This window comes from Microplitis mediator, chromosome 2 (assembly GCF_029852145.1).
Source record: "Microplitis mediator isolate UGA2020A chromosome 2, iyMicMedi2.1, whole genome shotgun sequence".
Taxonomy (NCBI): domain Eukaryota; kingdom Metazoa; phylum Arthropoda; class Insecta; order Hymenoptera; family Braconidae; genus Microplitis; species Microplitis mediator.
In genome coordinates this window covers 13,006,659-13,029,763 of record NC_079970.1, presented here as the reverse complement: position 1 = coordinate 13,029,763, position 23,105 = coordinate 13,006,659, and the positions used below count along the sequence as shown (strand labels likewise).

General features: G+C 33.6%; 1 protein-coding gene across 5 annotated transcripts in view; it reads right to left on the bottom strand.

The window, feature by feature from the left end:
- The window catches only part of LOC130664099 (collagen alpha-1(XVIII) chain-like), an 826,723-nt gene that overhangs the window by 429,442 nt on the left and 374,176 nt on the right, over positions 1-23,105 (bottom strand). For 4 of the 5 annotated variants that reach the window (XM_057463858.1, XM_057463863.1, XM_057463860.1 and 1 more), the window contains one exon: positions 13,511-13,582. The exons of the other annotated variant lie outside the window; for it this stretch is intronic. In XM_057463858.1, coding sequence (XP_057319841.1) covers positions 13,511-13,582 — 72 coding nt within the window. The remainder of the gene's footprint in view (positions 1-13,510; positions 13,583-23,105) is intronic. 5 annotated transcript variants of the gene reach the window in all.

Sequence of the window (23,105 nt, the reverse complement as noted above, 5' to 3'; positions counted from 1 at the left end):
CAATGTTTGTCCATCGGACTTTTATTCTTATTAACTACTTAACTAAATTTCGTCCACCGGACCTTTATTTCTTATGATTATTTAACCAAAACTTTCCTTATTATTAATGAGTCCCCTGGACTTTATATAAAATGGCCACCGGCCTGATCCCCTGGATCTTTTAATTAATAAAATCTAGTCCCCTGGACTTTATAAACGAAATGGCAACCTGCCTGATTCCCTGGATCTTTTAATTAATTAAAAATCTAGTCCTCTGGACTTCATAATAAAATAGGCAACTTGCCTGATCCCCTGGATCTTTTAATTTATTTATAATCTAGTCCCCTGGACTTTATAATAAAATGGAAACTTGCCTGATCCCCTGGATCTATTATTCTAAACCGTTTCCACAGGAAACTTAATTTTCTCTCACACACACACACACACACACGTTTTGCATTCGAGTCCCCGAGACTGTATCACACTCACACACGCATTTATAATTTATTATTTTACCGATTAATTTCACTCGCACTTTTAATTAATCTCAATTTTTATTTATTCCAAAACTTTTACTTAGATTTCCATAACTCTGATTTTATTTGATTTAAAAATTTTATCATTAAAATTTCCCCAACAATAATTTTATTTCTTTCAAAAATTTCCACGACTGTAATTTTATTATTTTATACTCAAAATTCTCCCGACTGTAATTTTATTTCTTTCATACTTTTATACTTTCAGTTTTTCGAGTGTCAAGTTGTTGAGTAAGAATTTACTGACACCGAAAAACTGCTGCCCGCGACAGACGCTATCTTTCTCTATTTGCATCAACAATTTTATTTTTACAATTATGACTGACATCAATTTACTGATAAATTTTATTACTTATTTTAATTTATCTTTTATCACTAGTTCACAGCACTTCTACTTTCTTTCAGTCTTTTGAATTTTATAAATGTAAAATATTCTTATTAAATAAAATTATTAATTTACTAATTATATTTTCTTATTAAAAATTTCTGGCCCTCCTGCCGAGAAATTTGGCTTTTATATTTATATTAATTGTTAATAAATCCTGGCTTTCTTGCCGAGAATTTATCCGACGGACCGCGTGTAAATTAAATTTTGAATTCTGGCCTTCCTGCCGAGAATTCGTAATTTATTTTAATCGACCGGAAATGGCGATTGCCCACGAATCTCTTAATTATTAATTAATTAATTAATAAATTGTGGCAACCGGCCGACAATTTATTTACCTCCTTATGTAATTTTCCTCCGAACTGTTCGTGGCGTCCTTTGTCTTTCCAGCCTTCCTGCCAATTTCCGCTGACACATTCTTTTACAATAATTCTCCTCTCCTTAACTTTATCTCGCCTCAATTCGTATATAGATATCTGTGGATAATTCAGTACAAGTAAGTAATAATAATTGTAGTGTATCGGCTACCGGCCGGATACACGATTTGTTAATTTATTTAAATTATTGCTTCTAGAAGGTTCCACGAGTAACTCTCCAGAATATATATAATTACCTGAATTTTATGGTTTGGATTTGCGTCTGATCGCAACGCCGGTCCGTCCAACTGTGTGTGTTTTCACCTCGTGCACGCACTAATAAAAGTGTCAGTTCGTGACCCTTCGGCAATTATCGGGTGCCTTCCCACTTGATTAATTCTAATTGGTTCTGGAGGACGAGCCTCCAAAATTGGCGCTCCCGGTGACAAGTCGATAAACTAGATCACGGGGTTTATGGTTATTGGGTCATTGACCAACCGCGGAAAATTGATTCAAATTTAAATTTTAAATTATTATAATTTATTAAATTTACCCCGTTACACAAGGATAAAAAAAATTTTTTTTTTGAAAAAATCGAAAATGGAGCTTGTAGGTAAATTATTTAAGTTTATTAAACTGCCCTTTAAATTACTGTGTGACCATTACTTGCTGAGATATCAATAATCAAAGACAAAAGGATCCTTTTTCATTTGAAAGCTGATATCTGAGCAGCGAATTGACGTACAGAGAAACAAAAGAAAATAAATTGTAGCTGAATAAATTTTCTAAGCGAGCCATGAATTCGTTTTTTTGAATAAATTTTTCCCAGCCCCGTAGACCTTAAAAACAAAACCAAAAAATTTAGAAAAATTTTGTCTCGACCTTTTTCTTATGATTCCGCAAAAACCGTAGCTCGAAAAAATATTTTGCTGAAAGATCTTTAAACTATAGATTTCAAGCTTCAATTTGCTTTTTTTGTTTTTCCGATACGATCATTTTTCACGAAAATACAGCCTTCCAAAAATCACTAAAAATTTTATAAAATTTTTTTGTTCCTTTAATTTTTTGAATAAGTGTATCTATAATTGCGTACTTGTTTGTCCCGGCGGTAAATATCAAAAATATTTACATTTATTATCCATTATATTTTTGCATATAATTTGAACGTTTTATTTATGGTGGTAGATATTTACGAATTGTTTAATTGTTAGCTGAGAACATTTATGCATTATTGAGATTATATTATTTGTGTTTAGTTATTATTTTTTGCTGTAAATATCTACCTGTATGTACACCGTATTGGTGATCAGTATTTATTATTTGAGTTAAATAATTTTCAAATATTATTATCGGTGATCATTTATTCCGCGCTAAATATTTACACTGGTGATTATTATTTGTGATCATTTCTTATTATTTTGCGTTGATTATTTTTACAATTATTTAATAATTATTTATAAACACTGGTGATTATTTGCTTTAACTATTTACGAGTATTATCAGCGATTATTATTATTGGCGGCAAATAGTTACAATTAATTAAAGCATCAAATTATTTCTGCGTATTATATAATTATAAACGGCGGTTAAATTATATTGGTGTGCACAACATTATTATTTATAATTATTTATACTTATTTGCCATTACGTGTGAGTGATGTCAAGGCGAACATTTTTATAATTATTGTTTTGCGTTAATTAACCAGTGGTTAAGCGTTTTATTGTGAATTGGACTTTTATTATTTACATTATTGTTTTGTTAATACCCGCTGAAACAACATTATAACTTAAAATATATCGGGTTGTTAAATGGCTACCAACCTGGGATTTATTTAATTTTATTGTTTATTTATTGCATACTGTCTCTTTTTTGTTATCCTTTCCCAACACCTGAAACTGCTCTCTGTATTTTATTATTTCATTTTCATTTTCTTTTCTTTATTTTATTGTTGAATATATTTTGTTTGTGGCCGTACACGAACTGGCGCCCAATTCGGTTATCTAACCCAGCCTGAGAAGAGCTGTGTGTCCAGTGGGGATTGTGGGCATCTTCAAAGGACGTTTTGGTTTTGTTTATTATTTTTATTTTCAGTTTTCACCATCGGTGGGCCATAACGGCTATATTGCACACACCACACTCCGCCGTGGGTTGTGACGAATAGTAGTGAACGTTATAAAGTTTTTAAAGTTTCATCACCCTTCCTACAACTCAATGTGATCACTATTAAAAAAATCGGTCTATCAGTTGACCGTGCGGGCCAGCCCTAAAACTTCCCGCTGTTTTCAAGCTCAAGAACCTCGAAAACATTATTGTATCAGGTCGCAATCGACGCGTTTTATAAAGTTCTAAAGCTTATCAAATTTTGAATTCGATTTATTGAGTCGTTTTTGAGATATTTAAAAAAAAATTTTTTTTTGTAATTCTTTCGACAACGGTTTCTCTTGAACGAATGAACTGATTCTGATGGTTGGGGTGGCATCCGACGCGGCTTATAAAGCTTTAGAGCCCAGTCGATTTTGGAATCAATCTTTGAAAAAATTTTATTTTTGGATTATCTCTGAACGAGCCCTACCGATCAAGCTCAATTTCTCACAGCTTCAAGATATTGACAAGCCGCGTCGAATGACACCTTAAAATTCAAAATCGGTTCATTTGTTCAAAAGATACAGGTATGTACATACGTACGTACATTCATCCATATATACACTCGGACATCATCTTGAAATTAGTCAGAATAGCTTTCCAGGACCTCAAAACGTCGACATCTGATGAAAATTCGATTTTCGCAAATCGGACCAAAACCAATAACTTCCTGAATTTTTGAAAATTTTCAATTTTCTTAGCAGGAAGTTTAAAATCAGCCAATCGGTTGATCCTGTGGGCCAGCACCAAGACTTCCCGCTGTTTTCGAGCTCCTTGAGCCCGCAAACATTGTTGTGAATACATTTTCGAGCTCTTCGAGTTCGAAAATACTTGTGTGTGCCATTGTTTTCGAAAGAAACCGTTTTTTAGAATTTCTTTCTCCCACGACATTGAGTTCTAGAGCTGATCAAATCTTGAAATTGTTTGGTTGAGTTATTTCAAAGATATTCGAAAATAACTGTTGTGACGTTATTTTTCGTGTGGTGTTCAAATCAAAGTGAACGTCACAAGCATCAACGAGTTTTATTGTATTTCTGTGCATGGTAACTCAAGACTCATAATTTGGTTTACAGTTATTTACGATTTTGATCCAGATTTTTGATTAAAGTTATGGTTTAAGAATTCAATATGGAGTAACGTTTAGCAACAGTTATGGGTTATTGTTAAGAATAATTATAGTAAAGAATTAGAATTGAATGTATGGAAAATCATTATGGGATATGGGTTGAGATTAAATTTCGAAAAATGATAAAGTTTGAGTTTTGGATCTACAGTTTTGATATTTTGAGTATGTGGACGAGTCATTGTTGCCGTGGAGCGGGACTCGAATTAGTCACCCGGTATCATCTGATGATAGAACCTAGTTCTATCCCTCTGAGACTTTTTGGTTGATTGCAGCGGTCTAGCTAAGATGCTAGCGCTCCAGTATATACGAAATTTGACGGATGCAGAATGGGATCAGTTTTGAGTTTTGGTTTGGCAGGCTTCAACAGTAATTTTCTGACCATTGCTGTTGTGGAAGCCGTTTGGTCATTTTTAGTCATTTAGTCTGACAGGCCTCAGAGGACAAGCCATGACCACTTGTACCGCTGAGGAAGTCATAGGTCACTTAGTTTATAAGTTTTATGATCCCAGCTGAAGTCTGTTCCAGGAGAGCAACTACCTCTTCTACTACCTCTGTATCAGTCAAACAGCAAACATTGACTTCTTGCCTAACAAATATAAAATCATTTGGAGGCAAGACATTGAAATATACGTCACAACATGTATCTAAAATCTGTTTTAATTCATTTTCATGGACGTGAGATGCACACAGGATGGATAATTATGTTTTTCTTTATTATTTTCAGATAATGGTGTTAAGCATAGTCAAATAAACAATGCAATAATCTTCATGATAGCAAAGGATGACTTGCCCCTGAATACTGTAGAAAAAACAGGATTTAATTATTTAATGAAAGTAGTAGCACCACTATATAAAGTTCCAGCTAGAACGACAATAACCCATATGATTGATGATAAATATGATATTCTTTCAACACAGCTTAAATTAAAAATACAAGAAGTAGAAGCACTATCTTTAACTGCAGATATTTGGACCGACTCTCATAATAGTCAAAGCTACTTAGGCTTAACTGGTCATTGTATATATGAAAATAAATTAATGAGTATAATTTTCGGTGTAAATGCTCTAACAGAACTACACAATGCAGACTACTTAGCGCAAGTAATTATTAATATGACAGAAAAATAGGGCATTACAAGTACCAAAGTGGTAGCATTTATCAGGGACAATGGCGCAAATATCGTCAAAGCTGTCAAAAATGTATATGGCAAAAATAAACACATGCCATATTTTGTCCACACATTAAACTAAGTAGCATCAAACCCATTTGAAAATAAGGATGGACTGGAAGAAGCCAAGAGTTTACTAATAGCTGTTAAAGATATTACTACATATTTTAAGCATAATACAAATGCTGCTGGCTCTTTAAAAAAAGCTCAGCTTCACAAATTAAAGCCTTCGGGGGTGATTCAGTCTGTATGTACCAGATGGAATTCTGTTTTTTATCAATTAGAACGATTTGTTGAGTTATCCGAAAGAATTGCGCCAATATTACTCAAGTATTCTAAAGCACCGCCAATGCTAACTGCACAGCAGTTAGAATTCATAAAAGATCTTGTAAATGTATTGAGGCCATTAGAAGTAATAACTAAAGAAATATCGGGAGAAAACTATGTTACAGCCAGTAAAATTATACCAATCGTATCTTGTCTGACTGAAACATACACTTATCCAAAAAATTGAAAGAACAAAAAAATTTTAGAAATTTTTTAGTGATTTTTGGAAGGCTGTATTTTCGTAAAAAATGATCGTATCGGAAAACCAAAGAAGCAAATTGAAGCTTGAAATCTCTAGTTTAGAGATCTTCCAGCAAAATATTTTTTCGAGCCACGGTTTATGCATAATCATAAGAAAAAGGTCGAGACAAAATTTTTCTACATTTTTTGGTTTTGTTTTAAAGGTCTACGGGGCCGCGAAAATTTTTTATTTTTTAAAAACGAATTCATGACTCGTTTAGGAAATTTATTCAGCTCTAATTTGCTTATTTTTTGTTTCTTTGTACGTCAATTTGCTGCTGAGATATCAGCTTTCAAATGAAAAAGGATCGTTTTGTCTTTGATTATTGATATCTCAGCAAATAATGGCCGCACAGTAATTTGAAGGGCAGCTTAAGAAACTTGAATAAATTCCCTACAAGCTCCATTTTCGATTTTTTCAAAAAAAAATTTTTTTTCATCCTTGATGTCCATTTGAAAAACCCCTAAAAAATAGCCATTTTCTGGTTTTTTAGTCGACTCATCGCTACTCTGCAAATATTGATAAAAAAAAATAATGTTGCCAGGTGATTTTACAGCATAATGTACCTCAAAAAACCCTGGAAATTTTTAGATTGATCTATTGAACCGTTTGCCCGGGCCGATTGCTCAAAGTTTTACAAAACAATTAAAGGAACAAATTTTGTTCCGTAATTTGTGTACTCATTACCAAAATGAAAAAATCAATTTTTTTCGGATTTTCTTCCATTTTTGCGTTAATTATTCAGTAAATTTAAGGTAAAGAGAAAAAATAAAATTTCCGAAAAACGAGATAAAACAAGAATTTTCTATTTTTTTTTTTTTTACGTTTTATTCAGTTGTTTTTTTTTTTTACCGATTTAGTTGATAATATAGAAAAGTTAAATTGAGTTTTATTATATTCTGATTCTATAAATTCAAAAACATCATTATTAATAAAGTCGCTCGCAGAATGTATGAAGTAATTATTAATTTTATTAATAGCTAGATCAAGTTGCCCTTTATTTTTTTTTTTTTGCTTAACTAGTCCTAAGCTTCTAAAATCATTCAAACCGAAAACCACTATTCAAAGTTGCTTTTTTTCTAACTATATATTCGTTTCTTAATGAGCTTTCTTTGTTAGAAAACTCAGTATACGCAAAACCCGTCCTCTTGAAGATTCTGTATAGCTTTTTCCGTCGATGTGAAGATCTTTAATATCTTGAGTAATCCAAGGAGCCATTGGACGCGAGACTTTTAGTAGATTTCATAAAAATCTAACTATTGTATTTGTCCTCATGATGGAATTTTCGAAAAATTTTGCTATCTCTGAACTCAGCTCGATGAGCTGAGTCAGGAAATACATTCAGTTCAAAAGTTTATATATGTATTTATATATATATATATATATATATATAATATAACGCGCCGTTCTCCAACGATAGCGTCCGCAATTCTACACCGATCTTAATGAAACTTAGTATACTTATTCTATGGACGATTACCTTGGATAAGTTCGAAGATGAGCCAATTCGGCCAATAAGTTTAGAAGTTATGGTTAATTGAAATTTTGTAAAATTTTCAAAAAAAAATTTGTTTGCCGCTTTAACTGGATGTAACTTCTAAACGGAAAGAGATAGCTTATTTTGGTTTGTTCTATGTGAAAGCTCGTCCGATTGCCTACAATTTTGACTATACAGCTCATTGATTGGACCATTTTTTCTAGTAGATAAATGATTTTGAACATTTACAAAATATTATAAAAACTAATTTTATGCAGGTTTTCACTTTGATTATAGCCACAATTTCAAACCGATCACCTTGAAACTTAGTATACGTATTTTGTGGGTGACTACCTTGTTCGAGTTTGAAAATGAGCTCAATCGGTCGATTAGTTTAGAAGTTATAGCATTTCAAAATTTTCAAAATGTCCAAAATTCATATTTTTACTTATTCTTCCTTCAATATCTTTTGAATGTGATAACTTATCGACTTTATATAAAATTCATCTGAAAGCTCTTCGAATAAGCTTTAATTTTCATGCCTATATATATGCCTAGACCACTGAAATTACTTATTTTACCATTCATTTAATGAAATTTTTAGTAGATTTCATAAAAATCTAACTATTGTATTTGTCCTCATGATGGAATTTTCGAAAAATTTTGCTACCTCTGAACTCAGCTCGATGAGCTGAGTCAGGAAATACATTCAGTTCAAAAGTTTATATATGTATTTATATATATATATATATATATATATATATAATATAACGCGCCGTTCTCCAACGATAGCGTCCGCAATTCTACACCGATCTTAATGAAACTTAGTATACTTATTCTATGGACGATTACCTTGGATAAGTTCGAAGATGAGCCAATTCGGCCAATAAGTTTAGAAGTTATGGTTAATTGAAATTTTGTAAAATTTTCAAAAAAAAATTTGTTTGCCGCTTTAACTGGATGTAACTTCTAAACGGAAAGAGATAGCTTATTTTGGTTTGTTCTATGTGAAAGCTCGTCCGATTGCCTACAATTTTGACTATACAGCTCATTGATTGGACCATTTTTTCTAGTAGATAAATGATTTTGAACATTTACAAAATATTATAAAAACTAATTTTATGCAGGTTTTCACTTTGATTATAGCCACAATTTCAAACCGATCACCTTGAAACTTAGTATACGTATTTTGTGGGTGACTACCTTGTTCGAGTTTGAAAATGAGCTCAATAGGTCGATTAGTTTAGAAGTTATAGCATTTCAAAATTTTCAAAATGTCCAAAATTCATATTTTTACTTATTCTTCCTTCAATATCTTTTGAATGTGATAACTTATCGACTTTATATAAAATTCATCTGAAAGCTCTTCGAATAAGCTTTAATTTTCATGCCTATATATATGCCTAGACCACTGAAATTACTTATTTTACCATTCATTTAATGAAATTTTGCTATTGCATTAGTTCTCCTACTTCTTAGTACATTCATGGAGCTACTTAAATTCATATTATCGCAGTGTGACAATTATAAAATCCAAACATCTCAATTCAGTGGGTATATACAATTTCGTTTAATTGACAGTGTATAAATGATATGATATATCAATAACAAGATTAACATTAGTTATGATGATAATATTTTCTATATCGACTCGTCGTTTGATATTCTAATAGGCTTTTTATTTCAAATATCAGTACTAATTTCAAGTATGACACTTTGATGTATCACAATCAATTTTTAATCATAGAATATTTTATTAGTAGATTTTATTGAAAGCAAATTATCGCCTTTGTCTTTATGGTAGAATTCTCGAGCATTAAAACCATAATCCATCATAATTTTTCGAATAGGGTCCGGAATACCATTGGTCCGATAGTTTAAATATATGCATACGTATCTTAAAATAACGTCAAATCAAAACATATAGTGCATTATCATCAAAAATTCTTCTGAAGTTCATTTAGTTAGCATCAATTTTGACATTATCCTTAGAATTATTTTATTTTCTTTGTTTTATCATCTCGAGAATTTTTACGAAAATGTAAAAAAAAATTTTATTTTATTATTAACTTTTATGTGAACAGTGAAAAAAATTCAACAACGAGAAATCTACTTCCATTTCGGCTGCCGAATGGCCTTTTTTTCGATCTCAATGGTGCAACTTTGTTAATGACTTCATCAATGGGCATATGAATGCAATTATTTAATATGTTTACTGAATCCACCAATTCAAATGATTCAAAATCGACATGACTAAAGACTTCATGTAGAGTTGTTTCATCAACGAGACTCCAATTTCTGTATTGGATTATTTTGAGCTCTGACGAGGCACATAATAATCATACTCGATGGTGATCATTCATGTCCTGATAAAAATGGTCCTCTGATTGTTTGAACGAAGACACATGACTGAAGTAATTAACCATGCACATGTCTATCCATGTGTCACTTGTTGCCGTGTGATGAGTTGGATGAAAATTAACAAACTGAAACCAAGACCATCACAAAATCTTCGTAACTGCTGAGATTTATAGTCATTGATATTCAAATTTGCGTTAAAGTCTCCCAGGATAATGACGTGCTTATAGTTAATCATTAATTCTTCAAGATCCGATTCTAATAAATCAATATGACCAGTATTTGGTGGCCTATCGACTACACAAACCAAAATTGTTTCTCTGATAAAAGACCAGACTTCTACCATCAAATATTCAGGATGATTCTGTCAATATTCAGATGAATGTATAAAGCGTGACGATTAATTATTCTTAATACATAATGCTACTCCACCACTAATTCTGTTCCTGTCATTGCAATATATTGTAAATGAAGGCAATGAAAACTGTTCATCCAAGACATTGCTAGTAAACCATGTCTCAGAAACTGCAATGACATCAAAGCTATGACATCTAAAGAATTCTTTAAATTCATCAAAGGGACAATGTAAAGACTGAGCATTAAGATGACATATATTTATCACTTTGGAGAGTGGAGTAGGTATAGAGCTCACAGACTGTTGAGATGATGAAACTTCAGGAAGTCAGGCCAGTAATTCACTAATTTTATTCAGTCCTGTAGAAGGTAAGAGCTTTATTGGTTCTTTATCACTTGCAATTCTTACAAAAACTGCACCTTTGGCAATCGAGAGATTGCGTGGGGGAATTTTTGGAAATTTCTTTTTTATGTCCATTCGTAGCTTGTAGGCTACTGATGGATGACTGCGATGCAAATATACTGGATTTATCGAACAATTCCTTCGATTTGGCACGAGCTAATCAGCAGGAATTTCTTGTTTCATCAATTTCATCCCTGAAATAAAAGAATCCACTTCTTTCCTCGAATTGAGTCAAATAAGAATATCTCTTGAATCACATGTAGAACCTTTGTTTTTCTTTACTTTGCCAATGCGGTTCACTGATTTGATATGAGATTCAGTAACCGACAGATCTAACAGCTTCGACAATCACATTGCAACTTCTACCAAGTTTCGTTTTTTGCTAAAGTTTGACAAGTTAAGATTCGAAAATTATTAATGAAGAAGCGGTTTTAAAGTTTTTATTTTCGATTATGTTCAATGAAATAAATGTTTCGAGGCAGAAATCAATGTCAGTGATCAAAATCAAGATTTGAGTGAGTTTTGACTTAGGTCAGAGCAGTAATGTATAGAATATCCGAGAAAAATATTAAAAACAAGGTTTTCTCAATTTTTTGCTGATAACATGATTTGAACTAACGAACAAGTTAAATGACATTATATGATGATCGAAAGAGACTATAAAGAGGAAGAGTTGGTATGATTTTAGACACATTTAGTATATGATATTTTGATTTATCCGGAAAAAATAACATTTTATGTTATATTTTAAACTTTTCAGCGCGGATATCTTTTGAACTAATTAATTAATTAATGTAACGGGGCCGTTAAGCCCACCTCCGTTTGACGAGAAGCCGATACCTCGCCCTTTTGGGCATACTCGCGCCGCGTAATCCCTATTGTATATACTGAATCCACCATATATTATAATAGCGAAATATGAGAATAAGCTCATATTAACTTATCCATTAGGCATACATTGCATGTGGGTGTCTCACCAACAGCCACCACGATACCGACCACATTTGGACCCATACACTCCTCCCATCTCAGGAAATAGAGAGACTCTGGTCGAAGTGGGGCTTGGAATGGATCCCCCATGGTACCAGACTTCAGCTCTGGTGAACTGCTTGCATAGATTAGTGGTGGGACGCAAGTTCTCCCCATACCCTATGTAAAGGGCCACTCCACTTGTTTCTTTCGGGTTCTCAACAAGCAATTATCCGCTTGTTTCAGAACGTCCCCTCTAAGATTTTCTACTTTCCCCAAGCCAGATAGCACACTAATTATTCAAGCCAAATCAAAGTTGGGCGGCTTGGGGGGCTTTTGAACTAATAAACCAATTTTGACATTTGAGGTGGCAATCGGTGCGTTTTCTTGAATTCTCTAGCTGATACGAATTTGGAATCGATCCGTTTAGCCGTTTTGAAGATATTTGGAAAAACCCGTTTTTCACTATTTCTTGGTCAAGGCGGCGATCCACGTGCTTCATTAAAGTCTAGAGCTGATTAGATTTTGAAGTTGATCGTTCAACTCGTTACTGAGAAATCAATAAACAACTTAAAAAAAAAATTTTTTTTTTTCGTAATTTGCAAATATTTTCAAGTCTATTTTATGAAACGATCTGAAATTCTCAGGAAAGTTGGTGGCCAACAAGCTCTTTCAATTTCCACCTTAACCATCCAATTCGATTTGTTAGTTAAAAAGTTATAGAGCGTTCACATTCACACACACACACTCACACACATACGGGCATCATGCTGAAAATAGTCAGAATAGCTTTCTAGGACCTCAAAACATCGACATCTGATGAAATTTCGATTTTCGCAAATCGGGGTGAAAACAATAACTACCCGAATTTTTCGAAAATCGTCGATTTTCTGAGCGGGAAGTTAAAAATTTTTTTTCTTTGTAATTTAATCAACACTGTAGAATCATACACGGTCATGTATGACCATACTCTGATTAAGAGAAGTGATTTAAGCCATGCTAATTGTATCGAAGAAGTGCCGAATGGAGCTTTCTTAATAATGAAGGGAATCGGACGTGCGTTATTTTTGTGATGCAGGCCATGTGATTGCCTTAAGATGTTTTATTTCGCATGATTGATTCGGACCTCCTGAAAACGAATCAAAATTTCTGGTCGAGTGTTGATTTGATTTTAAATCAAATTATTCGATAAAAGGATAGAAACTTGTCAAGAAGTTGAATTTATTAATTAATTGATTACGTCTTATAAGTTTTAAACTTTTAGCCACATCTCTCAACTTATATGTTAGAGTAACTCAATGTAAAAATGTAATTTTCATGTACAAAGTAATTTTTGGTTCTTATAATATCCCGCTTAAAACGAATCAATTGCGCACCAAGAAGAGAAGAAACAACCAAAGGTGAGTGTATTGTGTTATGGCAATTTTTCAATAGAACGGATCTAATGTTTTCGCGTTTAAGTTAATTTAAATTTAAATGATGGCGTTAATGATACAACACACCAGCTCTCATCAAACTTAGAGCCTGTATTTCTTAAAAATTTCTTTTTTTGTACTTGGAAAAGATCGAGGTTTTGAATTATCAATTCAAGAATACTTTTAGGATGCAATAATTATTATGTATGTTAGTTGCATTAATCTTGGTTAATGATGAAGCAAAATTGAATTGAAGAAAAAATCATCGCTACCTTATCGAAGTCTATGAATCCAGAACCCTCCAGTGGGTTATCCGCTTTTGATTCCGAAATTTCTGGAAATAACTAAAGTAAATTTAAATTATTTACTTATACATGGTTTTCTTAAACATTAAAGGTATGTCTTATTTGTACAGTAGAATTCTAATAAGTCTTGTCACGATATTTAAATATCGTGGCAGTCTCACATCACAGTCGGTGGGCAACAGATGGCAGCACACGCTGCTCACACGTCTCATATACCATTATTATTATAATTATTTTGTATATTTTTATGATTTCTATTTAATTATTGTGTGTGTTCAAAGATTTAGTTTAAGAAACTGTAAAACGTACAATAATCAGCAAAAATTGCTGATTATTATTATTACATTTTAAGAACTAATTGGTAATATAAAAGTTTGGGGGTATAGAGTAAAGGAGTTTTAAAAATTATTTATGATTGTGATCGTGGTTGATTTACGCATGCGCGCGGATGCAACAAGTAGCATCAAAATAAATTTATTATATATAAATTTAAATATTTATATATATATTTAGTAGCTAATTATTAATGATTAGCTGCAATAATTAATCTCATTGGGAATGGTTGGTCGTTTGGCGTTGGGGATTGCTTGGATTGCATTGTCAAATTAAATTGACATCGGTAGTATCTTGATGAGATAACATGAGACAGAGATATATCTCCATTGGTGAAATGGAGATAGAAAACAAAATGTCGTCGGCCGAAGTGCCGGCATGAGAATCACGTGCTGCCGTGGCCAGACGTGGATAATCTATTGTAGGAGCAGGGTGTGTGCCTGCTGTTGTGAAATATTAATTTGAGACGCCATTAGTTGCTTAATTGCTAAAGTTAAATTTTTACTAATCGCCATTTGGGTCATATATTGTGGAATTGATTAGTAAAGTGGTTTTGATAATTGTATTTCTGATGGAGTCAATAAACGTATTATACTACGACGACGACTGTGAGTACCTTTGACTAATCTATTGGCGTGCAATCTATGTTGGGGATGGGGATTTTGGTTTGTCTCCATAGGAATTTGTTTCGTTTATCATTTCATTTTCAGATTTTCACCAACGGAGTGCCATAACGCCTATTTGACACTAACCACACTCCGCCGTGGGTAGTGTGAAATAGTTGAAAAGGTTATAGTCTGACAGTTAGTAGTTGGAAGAGTAAATATTTCTTAGAAATTAGGACTTGTCGATCGCACTTCTTTCTTTAAAAAGTGAATTACAATGTGGAGGCCGTTGAATCACATACGTGATGCAAATAAACAGGACCATGTAAATGCATATTATCAGGCGGGAGACAGCATTATTCGTAGAGGGAATCAAGTTTAAGGTGAAGTTCAGACTTACTGAATTCGACTTGACTTTCAATAAACTATATTGTACTACAAGTATTCATATCAAACAGTATCGTATTCCATCTTATAATTTTTCGTGTTATCAACCTCTGATGCGATATCTACGTTTTACGGTGCAAGCAGTACAGGACAGATGCATTATGTAATGAACACATACTGCTCAAGAAACACGTCAATCATAAAGTTGGTGGTGAATTGATTACTAGCTCTTTAGGTGATAAATAAGCTAAAAAGGAGCAGTTTGATTCAATGAGTGAATATAAGATATAACTGTTAAATGATTCTCAAATTGACAGGAAGCGGTATAGCGATTGGTGCATCAATTGCACGCCTCGGACGCGATAGCGGGAGAGGTTGTGCTCTATAATCGACTCGTCGTGAAAACCAAATTTTCTCACCTTCAATCATTTCTGCTAACTTTATAAATCACCTTTATAGATAAAAAAAAGGCCATTCGGCAGCCGAAATGGAAGGTAGATTTTCCAATTAATCTATATAAAAAGTTACAAACATATCTTGTGATACATGTTAGTGTATAGACATGATATGACATTAGGCTCGTTTTCTTAGAGTGAGGGTAAAAAAAGACAACGACTATTTTCGATAGAGAACTTCAGATTGTTGATTTGACAAAACATTATATAGGTAATGTATTGAACTAACCTTCACGTAAACAAAGTATAGAAAATTTAATTAATATGAGATCACAATTGTAATCGCTATTACGATGGCAAGACCAGTGATAATCATAGGGATTAGAGGTACATTTGATACATCATAAATAATAAAAGAAATAATTTAAAAATATAAAATATTCGGAAATTTATAGGTTATTTTGTTCACCATGAAATTCAACTGACAAAATTGTATTATAATGGGAAATGCATAAGTTATGTAGAATGAACACCATATTTGCAACATCTGTTGAGTCCATTAGAATTTTCAAGGCCATCAAATTATTAGAAGAAATGGTCAAAACATAAAGTTTAAGGTCAAATAATAAAGCTTACTAAACAGGCTTTATGATACTTTTTACTGAAATTGTCTATCAGTTTTAGTTTTAATGTTATATGAACTTCAACAGTGAATAAAAACTGATTTTTTCGAAAAATCGTGAAAATTTCAAACAACCATTACTTCAAAACTAATTGACTGATTTAGCTCATCTTTGAATTTGATCAAGATAATCTGCTATAGAATAAGTGTAAAAAATTTCATTGAGATCTGATAAGAAATGTGGGTTCTATCGTAATGACAAGACCAGTGATAATCATAGGGATTAGAGGTACATTTGATACATTATAAATAATAAAAGAAATACTTTTAGAATACAAAATAGCAGTGAAATTTACAGGTTATTTTGTGCAAAATGAAATACAGCTGATGAAACTGGATTATAATGGGACAAGCATAAGTTATGTGGAATGAAAACCATATTTTCGACATTTTTTGATTCCATTAAAATTTTCAAGGCTATCAAATTATTGGAAGAAATGGTCAAAATGTAAAGTTTAAGGTCATAAATTACAGCTTATTAGTCAAGCTTTATAATACTTTTTACAGAAATTCTCTATGAATTTTAGTTTTAAAGTTATATGGACTTTAAAAGTGATTAAAAATTGATTTTTTCGAAAAATCGTAAAAATTTCAAACAGCCATAACTTCTAAATTAATCAACCGATTCGGCCCATCTTCGAACTCAACCGTGGTAATTACACATAAAAGAAGTGGAGAAAATTTCATTAAGATCGGGTAAGAATTGTAGACGCAATCGTGTCCTCAAAAGTGCGTTATATTACATAAATATATATATATATATATATATATATATATATATATATATATATATATATATATATATATATATATATATATATATACATTCATATATAAATTTTTTAACGAATGGTATTTTTGAACTCTACTTAACTAATTATGATAGTTTACGACGAAATCCCTTGAAAAATCGACCATGAGGACAAATACAATAGTTAGATTTAAAAAAAAAAACTACCTAAAAAGTACGCCAATGTTTAGAAAAAATTCTAAAGAATAATTTGGATTCAATTAAAAATTTTATTTAGCTACACTATAATAAGAAAAACATTTTTAAAATGGAACTAGTTGGACGTCAATTGGGATGTCCGTGTGTGAGCAAGATATCTCACGAATAACTCAACTAATTAGTCCATTTTGGCTATGTGGAATTTCGACATTCACCCATTTTTTTTTAATAGCTTTAGATTTTGGTAGAGTAGAATCCTTTTAAATATCACTACTGTAGTCCTTCTCGTTGATTTATTGTCAATTAAAAACTAAAAACTTATGATGTTCACCAATGCTGAAACCGCCATTTTTTTCCTTATAAATATAAGTAGGCATAAAATTCTTTTGATTATTATGTGATCTGTTCATCATCAAATTAAGCTGTTATTATAAATTTCCATTTTACCATCAGATAACTTTTTTTAGATTCAAAAATGTTTTTGTATGATCAGCTGATTCTTTTCTTTGCACGCCTCGGACGCGATAGTGGGAGAGGTTGTGCTCTAGAATCGACTCGTCGGGAAAACCGGATTATCCTACCTCTAATCATTTCCACTGATTTTTTTTTTATTAATTTTTAATTTTCCCTTCTACTATCCAAAAATTTCATCCGTCAGCGCCTCAAACACACTCCGGAATTTCGGAGTATAAACCAGAAGATCTTCACAAACAAATTGTAGATCCACTGACAGGAAAACGTAAATGAGGATGGCCTCCGGCCATAGAACCGCTTCAATCACGGGCCAGCTCTACCAGCTCAATCAAAAACTACTTTCAGTTGAACTTCCCTATACCTCCTGCTATCTCAACGTCACCAAAGGATAACTCTCCACCTTTCAAAGTAAGCCGTTCCTCCTCTTCACCACCGACTCTCACACAATCACCTCCATCTACTCAACTATTGCCAACTATGAAACCAGCTATAACTTCTGCACCCCTATTTTTAACCAAACTTTTCTCAACACTTGAGCAATGGAGAGAAGAAGATAAATTCCAGCAGAACAAATTAAAAGATGATTTGCTTTCTGAAATAACCGCAGCTCGGGACGAGCACTCCAAACTCCTAAATGAACAAACTCTAAAGCTCCAAGAAGAGAATAAGATACTAAAACGCCAGGTCCAGACTCTCACCGACAGGCTTACAGCACTTGAGCTAACCAACGAAACAGGTGCAAGTGTCGATCCTGGCAACCTAGTTGCACTTGAGAAGCGTCTTATCAAGGAAAGCATCAATTCTCTTGACAGACTAAACCGTAAAAATAATATAATTGTCAGAGGCTTAACTCCCGAGACTCATGACGCCTACAATGCTGCCTCTAATTTGTCTAATTTCATCAAAATGCAATTCAAACTCGATCATGCCGTCTCTTCAGCTACTTGGATCTACAAAAACAATAATAAATGTCTCATTAAAGCTGTCCTTAGGGAATCTAACGTTAAAAGCTCAATCATGGCTAAGAAAAAAACCTTATAAGTCGCAGTATACATTGATCACGACCAAACACCTTCTGAAGAATACGTAGCAGGTAAACTTCGTGCTGAAGCAAGGAAACTCAGAAGCGAAGGCAAAATAGTTAAAACTGGACATCAGCGAATTTATGTTAACAATGTCAGCTATAAATTCGACTCGTCTTGTCAAGCGACATTACCGTCAGTTACTCGAAACCAACAGCCCAGCCGTCAATTTCAAGCACAAAGACTCCATTTTAGATAATAACTCAGCGTTAAATCAGCCCGTTCTATGACCATGCCGGATCCTGCACCACACTGTCCGCAAAACATGGAGGTACATCGATAACTTTCTGGAACGTCAGAGAATTAATCAACTTAAACGACTTCAATAACTCCCCTGGCAATATACTCTGCATCTCTGAAACCTGGTTAACCTCTAATAAAATAGCTCTACACCCTTTTTATTCCAACTGGAATCAAATTACCTCAGCAGTCACAATAAGTGAAATATACGGCCGGAGCAGTGGGGGTCTACTTTCACTTACCAATCACCAGGATGTAACAATTCTTGAAGTAACAAAACACTGGATTTTCCACAAGTGTACTTTGAACGGGATTATACTCATAATTGGCTCTTTTTACTTCAAACCTGATTAAAAAGATTTAGTTCTTCTGCTTCAAAACCTATAAATGTCACTAGACACTTTTTTATCCCAAAGCTTTGACTCAGGAATTTTGGAAGGGGACTTCAACGCAAGAATCAGTGATCCTCCGCTGGAAGATGCAGGCATGCTGGAAGGAACTAACATTAACACACTAAGATCTTTTTGTGACAATATAAATAATCGTCAAGGCACCAAAACACTAGAATTTATGAGTTCGAATGGCTTTATCCTAATTGAGTGGCCGTACGCCTAGTGACTGTCCTGCCGGTCACACTTTCAGAAATGCTCTTGGCAAAAGCACTGTCGATCTAATTTGGATTCATACACTGGGCATAAAATATGTCAAAGATTTGCATATCGAATACATACTTACCAACTCCGATCATCTTCCGGTTACTATCACATTAATCCCTTCCTACCAAGAAATTTCACACGCTAGCTCTTGTGCACCTCAACCTGGCACCAAACTAAAATGGAATCCGCTGGTCGCCGATAACTTCCGTGAAAAACTACGCTGGTCACCATCTATAGCCCAAAACTTCGCTGAATCTACGGTTGACGAACTTGCCATCAATCTTAACTCAGCTATTTTAGAAACAGCCTGCACGTTGGGTATGCGTTCAACAAAATCTCGTAAGGCCACGTCAAATAGTTCCAAACTTTGGTTTGATCTAGACTGTAAAACAAAAAAAGCTGAAACCTCTCAGCTCTTAAACTATTGCAAAGCAAACGGTCGAAACTCTGCGCTCTGGACTATATATTTGAAGAAGAAAAGAGTGTACTTCTCCTTACTCAGAGGGAAATCCAACGATTACCAAGAAACATTAATTAATCAGTTCAATAGATCCACAAAGCCATCTGACTTCTGGAAAGTCGAAAAATTAGTCAGAAGCCGACCCGCCGCTATAAACAAACTGTCTCTTAGCGAGTTGCGGCAAGACTTCACTGACTCTTTCCCGCAAAAGGTTTTACAACATCTAAGATTACCTCAAGAATACCACCCTATCCTTGATCAGGAACTCACTATGCAGGAACTAATCAAAAGCATCAATAAATGTAAGCATGGCAAGTCCCCTGGCATGGACTCCATCAGCAACGACTTTCTCAAAGCGCTCCCTGATAATTGGTTATGCTATACTCTATCTTTATTCAACAAAATTTTTGAATCAGAGAACTTTCCTGAAGACTGGATCAAGGTTGTAATCTTCATGCTGTTCAAAAAAGGCGATCACCAAAACCCTGGGAATTACAGGGGAATTGCTATAGTAAACTCGATAGCCAAATTATTCACTTAAATCCTCCGCGGTAAACTAAGCCAGTGGGCGACAAACCAAAAATTGATCCCGGATGAGCATGCTGGTTTTTGTTCAGGTAAAGGATGCACAGACAATGTCTCTCTCTTACAAGGACTGTTGCAAATGCAACCCCGGCACATCAGCTTATGTACTCTTTGTTGACTTCCGTAAAGCACTCAACAAAGTACCGCATGATAAATTGTAGGCAAAGTTAGCCAAGATAGGTGTTAGCAACAAGTTCATAAGGATACTGATAAACTTCTATGATAAATCTGCAATGCTTATCAGAAAGGACGATTTCCTATCTGACCCAATTGACGTGACGGAGGGGGTCCTGCAAGGTGAAATCTTAAGCCCTTTGCGTTCTATTCATCGCTGACATAATAGATTTCTTCAAAGCAAGAAGCGCTGAAGGTCTGAACCTGAACGATTTCAGTCAAATCATCATGTTGTTATTCGCAGACGACATTGCCATGCTAGCAAGCTCGGCCTCCAAACTAAGAACAACACTAAAAATACTCGAACTGGTAAAAACCTACACCTACCTGGGTATACCTTTATTCTGTAATCTCCAAGGAGTCTCAGCGGCGACTATTGTAACAAGAAAAGGTAACCTTGCTTCTGGTACCACGTACTCCATCCTATTTAGCCTAAAAGCGGATTCGAAGGCCTCCAAAGTCAATCTGTACAACAGCCTTGTCAAATCAACTCTACTATACCTCGCTCACATCTTGGGACTTCAGGAAGACACCTATGAGAAACTAAAAGCTACTCACTATTCCTTCTTTAAGAGAATTCTCCATTTACCCAGATGCACTTCGCATTACTTGCTACGCTTGGAACTGAATCAGCCTCACATTTCATTGGAAATATTAAAGCAAGGGTACAAATGGGTAATAAAAATTTTACATATGAATGACTCTCGCCTACCTAAAATTTGCTTGCACCGCCTAGTGAAACTCTCTGAAAAGTACAATCTACCTAAGTTAAACTGGGCCATGCAACTTCGCTCTATTCTCTCGCTCAAAGAACACATGCTCCTCAACCTATCGGCTCAACACTGGAAAAGTAACAAAGCAAGAATACTCAACAAACTCCATCACCATCTGAAGCTCAAAGACCTTCAAAGATATGCTGACTCCAAATCTTGCCAAGTACCCATTCTAAGATCTTTGTCTGATGAAGTTCCAGCTTACCTGCTGAGGAACGGTTCCATGTAATATTATCACGGTAACAAAATATCTGATTGGAATAACCAACGACATAATAACCTGAGAAATAATAATTTGCAACGAAATAACCTAAAAAACAATAACTAACGACAAAATATCCAAAAAAATAATGACTGAAGTCATCTTCACCAAAGCATAATTTCTTAAACAATGATAACTCATTAATATCATAACTAGAAAAATCTAAATTTTAAACTACTTTATACAATATAATGTATACGTATTGGTATAAGGTATACTCGTTAATGTTTAAATTTGAATTTATTTACTGCCACACTGAACCCGATCGTTGCCCCACCTGGTTCAATACATCAATCATTACTTTTCACTAAACGGTTAACTTTTTCAATTAAGGCAACAATCATCTTAATCTATTGGAGTTAATTTATCAAATATTCAATTCTTTTCAAGTGCTGCTTCAATTTATTAATAGCCAAAAAGAAATGCATGAAATAAGTGATTTATTAGTGGTAAAGATATGATCCAATTGCTACAAATAAATAAGGGCTTTAGATATATCCATAGCGGTTTTAAATCACCCTGGAAACACGCTGGGAGTGGAAATACGGTGGAATCACGTTGGATCGAGGGTGGTTACACGATGGGTTTATACCATTTTATCACCGTGTATACACCGTGGAATCGAGGTGGGTACACCGTGGATCCACCGTGATTCCGCCGTGTTTCCAGGGTAATTCAAAACCGCCAGAGATGTATATTATCGTCGAATTTCAGGTTATTTGTCACAAATTTAATATCTTTGCCACAAATATATTAAATACTTACCACAAATAAATAATATATTTACGCCAAATTATAAAATTATTTGAATCAACTGTCATATTTTGTTGTACCAAATATATTTATTTATCAATCAGAAATATTTTTAAAAAAGCCACAAATAAATTGATTTATCTGCGACAAATATTTTTTTTTTAGTGCAGCATAAGTTTTTTAATAGTTTTGATGTTATTACGCTGATTGGTATTATTTTGGTTATTTTGTCGTTAGATAATATTTCCTGAAGCATTTTTGCTGGAGTTATTTTTCCAGGATATTATAAACAAAGATATTTTGTCGTTATGATAATATTACGTGCTACCCTGAGGAACGCATTCTACACGATTGTGCCTAAGATCCAACTAAGAATAGCATACTTTTTCGTTTGCCACTGTTACGTCCTCGTCACCCTTCAAACATTTTGGCATTTAAAAAACACATAAAATGCATTATTATTTTGGGAAATGCCCAGCATGAATAAATCATACGGACCATCCCCGTATGATGCTCCTATGGAAATGTATTATTTTATTTTATAATTTAATTTTGTTAGGTAGATACATGTATCTGAGCGTATACGCATATATATGACTAATATATATGTGTATATGGGAGATACTTGTACATAAATATATATATAGATATAACTTTCATTGAACAATTACGCATTATAACATTCAAATAACTGGAATAAACATAAACGTATAAGAATATACAAATATAAATAGTCTATAAGAATTTCACAT